The sequence below is a fragment of the Nuphar pumila genome, chromosome 1, assembly GCF_984573655.1.
Source record: "Nuphar pumila chromosome 1, dmNupPumi1.hap1.1, whole genome shotgun sequence".
In the NCBI taxonomy this organism is placed as follows: domain Eukaryota; kingdom Viridiplantae; phylum Streptophyta; class Magnoliopsida; order Nymphaeales; family Nymphaeaceae; genus Nuphar; species Nuphar pumila.
In genome coordinates, this window is record NC_143249.1 from 182045523 (window position 1) to 182050417 (window position 4895).

Below are 4895 nucleotides of genomic sequence, written 5' to 3' on the forward strand. Positions count from 1 at the left end.
TTAATCACTCAGTCCCCTTTAACCCCACTAATTTTTTTTTGCCTTGAACCAACTTTTCTTGAGTGCTACTCTTCCTTTCCTTCCCTCTATAAATTGCCCACCTGCTGCTCTCCTTGTTCCTCGTGATTAATTCTCCCAGTCTTTTATTTTCCCTCTTCTTTTCTTGCTGTGGACCTTTTCCTCTCACTCTCAGTTACTTCACATCTCTCAACCCAAAACCAACCAAACAAAATGAAGAACAAAGCTACCAAGTTCTTGAAACAGGTCTGGACCGTAATGGGTGCAGTTCTAAAGTCCAAAACCAGTGCTGTCAAGAGCAAAGCCGGTGCTGTTCGGACCCGTTTGATAGTTCTCAGTCTGGTGAGAAACAAGAAGTTCCTTCTCAGCACAATCTCTCATAAATTCCATGCTCTGCTTGGTCATGAAAAGGCTGAGCCTGGTCAGGTGAGCTCAATATCTCATAAAATCCATGCTCTGCTTGGTCCTTTTAAGGCAGAGCTTGGTCATGTCAGCAGAATCACTCATAAGATCCATGCTCTGCTTGGTCATGGAAAGGCAGAGGATACTGATGAAAGCAAGGCCATTGTAGTTTACAATCCCATGTTGGCCGAGGCTCCGGTGGACCAGTTCTGTGATGACTTGGTAGATGAACAGGAGGAGGAGGATGACTATCCTGATCTAACTCACTGCCTCTTCGACTCCGAAGATCTCGAGCTCGAAAACCAGAACCTGTCTGTGGTTGAGATCATTAAGAAATCGACAAACTCCGATGACTTCGTTCTCGAAGACGAGATCGATCGGGTTGCAGATCTTTTCATCAAGAGGTTCCATAGGCAGATGCAGATGCAGAAGCTGCACTCGTTCAAGAGCTACCAAGACATGCTTGACAGGAGTGTATAGATGTTAAAGGATTGTCAATCAGGAAAAATTAATTAAGATCCCGACTCACTCGGCTTAGCCAAGCGATTCCTTGGAGATGAAATTTGTTTATAACTCAGACCTGTTGCTTCTGTTTGAGCTATGGTGATGGACTCTTGAAGCTTGCTGCACAGGAAGAAAGCATTACTGAAAACTATGTCATGTTGGGCCATTTGATTGTTTGCATGAATGAAATCCATGTGAATATGATACCTATTTTGATTGGGCTCTTAGCTATAGAAAGTTGTTCATCCTTGGTGTATAGCCTTAGGATTACAGCAATCTCCTCTGCTGATTAAGTTTGTAGATTATCATTGGAATAAAATTAATGATCATATTTTCAGACTTGTTTAAATTAACGTGCTTGACGCATAAGTTGGCTCCTTCATGTATTAGTGAAAGAGTAGATTATGACAGGTAATGATTGAGTAGTAGCAATGAGAGGAAACTTCGAAGATGGTCATGTAGAAATCTATAATGAACAAGCTTGTGCTTTTTAAAGTTTTGGGACAGCCAAAAAAGTTTCCTTTTATGAGAGTCACCGCCCTTGGATTGGTCCCTTGCCAGCCTCAAAAGTAAGCCCAATAGCAATATCGGAATTAATAGATAGAAAAATAAGTTGCCAATCAATGTGTGTATATATATATATATATATATATATATATATATATATATATATATATATATATATATATATATATAGAGAGAGAGAGAGAGAGAGAGAGAGAGAGAGAGAGAGAGAGAGAGAGAGGTGGATTAGCGGAATTACAAAAGCAGGAGAGAAAGAAAAAGGTCAAAGTATCAGATGCATTTGCCTTTTCTTGGTTTCGCTGCCCATCCAACACCTTAAGAAATAATTACATGTCCGTTAAAATTGAAAAAGTACTATCAAGTTCAACGTTTGTTTGAACCGAATGTTGTGTTTCAAATGTCCGTTGTTCGATGACAATGTCAAGACAACTTGCGCAGTTATGGATAATGGGTCGAATTACTTTATTTTGGATCATATGACCCGATTCGTCCAACCATACGAGTGTTTTAACATGTTTATTATAGATTCATGTTGTAATGGATTCAATAAAAATGGATAAAAAAATATATTGATTATCACGTGCAGGGAAGGTATGATGGATGGAGTTAAACCTGATGATACCATGAGTCCATGACCCATATCCAATCATCCCATCCAGCTGATGCATGGACGGGTAGGAACTGTTCATGTTTAAGTGAGAATATGGACCAATCTTAGCTGTTGATTGTACGGCTAGGATTGAGCGTGGGTATGTCAAATGATGGGATCGGTACTCTCGTGCATGTGTGTGGGTGCATGTGTATGTGTGTGTGCCTGTGCATGCCTAGATCAATATAAATAGCTGACAGTGGGCTTTACTTAGTTAACTGACCCGGGGGCATGGATGGGTCCGAGCCATGGGCCGGGTCTGACTATTAAATGAACTGGAGTCTCGTTTAGAGGTTTGCATTGTTTGACCCCAAACCAAGCAGAATCTGAGAATTTTACTTGGTAAATCTTCAATAAGGCAAAAAGTTTATCAAATTAGCACAGCTTAGTCCTGCCTCAGCCAGGTCCAATTGGACCCAAAATCTGGACCATCATTCTGTGGGAATTTCAATTAGATTACTCCCTGTAAACGGTCACAGAACCCTCAGATCTGCTCAATCGGATTACTTTCTGATTATGGTCACAGATTAGAATCAGCATTTGAAGTCAGATCTAGAGATTATTCAAATCAAAATTCTACCCGATGGATTGCAACTTTAATTTACATGTAAATAGCTTGTTTTTGTTCTATTTTTTCTGGATTTATTTTTACCACATGTATTTCAGATTCTTATTCAATCTAACCTTCTCCGATCCAATTCGGGTCTGGAACTGGATTTGTATCTACTGCTTGCATTTCAGATTCGAATCAAGATGCTAGATCCAGACCGCCACTTGTTGCAATACGGACTGGTCTCCAACGTAAATCGATCAGAGGATCTATACAATGGAACTTCAGCACTTCACTTGTTTTCAAATCGAATTTGCCAAAGATCTGAGACTACTCACAGACTAAACTGCACTAATATGATCCCTCAAATCAATTCGAATAAAACTGAATGGGTTCAAGCAGCTCATAGAATTAATGGTCCTGATATATATATATATATATATATATATATATATATATATATATATATATATATATGCACATAAATGGCATTAGAGAAATACAAATATTTTAGGCGGTTCACCCACAAAGGGGCTATATCGTCTGCAATGTTGGTGAGCAGTAATCCACTATAAATGATGAGATTAGAAGAGATTACAAAATTGGAGAACAACAATCTTAGCTCCCTAATTCAGAAAGAAAGCCCCAACTTTCACAACCAAATTTCTATTAATATGATAATACCACAATTTACTCTTATCTCCTTACATACAATTTGAAAAGCACCATGATGGTAATTAATTAACTTCCCAAAACACCTTTGGATCCGAGGGTTCGGATGTGGAAATGGTTTACAAGAGTAAACCCTCTCTTTTTGTTTTCTCTATAATGAGAAAAAACTCACACTTAAGTATTAGATGACACATCCTGTCTCTCCAATGTTTGCAAGGATACAATAACCAAAATGCATCTCAACAATGAAGAAAAAAAACCCATAAGATGTTGATTTAGTATCACCTAACACAACACTATCAGACCCACCACCCTTTGCCAAACTCAAACCCTTAATTTTATTCCACTAAAGTCATACACAACATGCATGTTTATAGACATGGGTTTCGGTTAATTAAACCACTACACAAAGATTATGAGGGTTAATGGATAGATCCTGGCCCGTAGCAGATCCTATAAGTTTGTGGTTTGGTTGCAAAGAAATCAGTCCAATTAACTACTCGATCGGTTCAGACCCATGAGGTTCGATTATTAAATGAGTCGGGTATGGTTTATGAAAATTTATTCCAAACCCAGGTCTGAGCCAAATTCCGATTAAGATCCTCAAATTTTCAATGCAAACAACTTAAAAATATTATTTTGCCGGGTCTGGTTTATGTAATTCTTTTCGGATCTAGGTATGGTTTTCTTATGAAAAATCCAGCTGAACCCAATCTGGATCCAATACCTGCATCACTTAGTCGGATGCGAGTTTGGACCCACCCATTTTAGTGGGTCAGATCTGTTGGCACTCCTAACAGAGATGGTCATCAAAATCGATCTGTGGATACTCATGCAACACAAGTCGATCGAGGTGGTCTACATACCGACTTTGAATCAAGGCAAAACAAAAGAAAAGAAAAGAAAACCGACAAAATAGTATTGGTAATTTTCAACAGTCAATGGTCAGCTATCCAACGAAAAGCTGGATTCAAATCTTTAGGGCACGTTTGTTTCAGTTAATTTTCATGGAAAACCATACAGACACTCTACGCTCATCATGGGTAAAATAAATCGAAAATGCTAGTATTATCCTTGCAAAATCGTGCGCTTCTCAAAATACCTAGTTATTTGACACATTTATTGCATATTCAAAATTTTGATTCTCAAATTTTTTTAAGATATTTTTTTCACCCGCAAATATAGTACAATTTGCAACTCATACTTGTGAATGCCCCCCAAAATCTGCAAACCTCCTTTTACTAAAAGACTGCACAAGTAGGAAGACTTTGGCAAATATAGTATGACCTCAGCAATTTATACTTCCAAATGTCCCTAAAATGTGTGAACTTCCTTTTTACTACAAAATAATACAGATGAGCAAAAACACTCATGTTCAGCATGACCTGATCTGCTTCCCTTGATACAGGGTCCATAAGTAGATGTAAAAAAAGAATATATGTGAGAGAGAGAGAGCAATATGTGAAGAAAAAGTTTAGGTCTCTGTTAGGGATTCAAATAAGTTTGTTATATTCAATTTGAATAAGCCCTAGTATTTAGGGTACTTGTTTATCTTTATCTTGGCTTCTTTCGGTT

General features: G+C 38.1%; 2 protein-coding genes across 2 annotated transcripts in view; both read left to right on the plus strand.

Annotated features, from left to right (window-relative positions):
• The first annotated feature begins 276 nt into the window (after nucleotides 1-276).
• On the plus strand, nucleotides 277-900 carry LOC149851572 (uncharacterized). Its single transcript, XM_090008747.1, has one exon. It carries the CDS (start codon nucleotides 277-279, stop codon nucleotides 898-900), a length of 624 nt encoding a protein of 207 aa, XP_089864873.1.
• A 3222-nt stretch (nucleotides 901-4122) lies between these two features.
• LOC149851573 (uncharacterized) overlaps nucleotides 4123-4895 on the plus strand; it is a 1572-nt gene continuing 799 nt past the window's right edge. Inside the window, exon 1 of the mRNA XM_090008759.1 lies at nucleotides 4123-4201. Within this exon, the coding sequence (XP_089864885.1) occupies nucleotides 4123-4201 (79 nt within the window). The remainder of the gene's footprint in view (nucleotides 4202-4895) is intronic.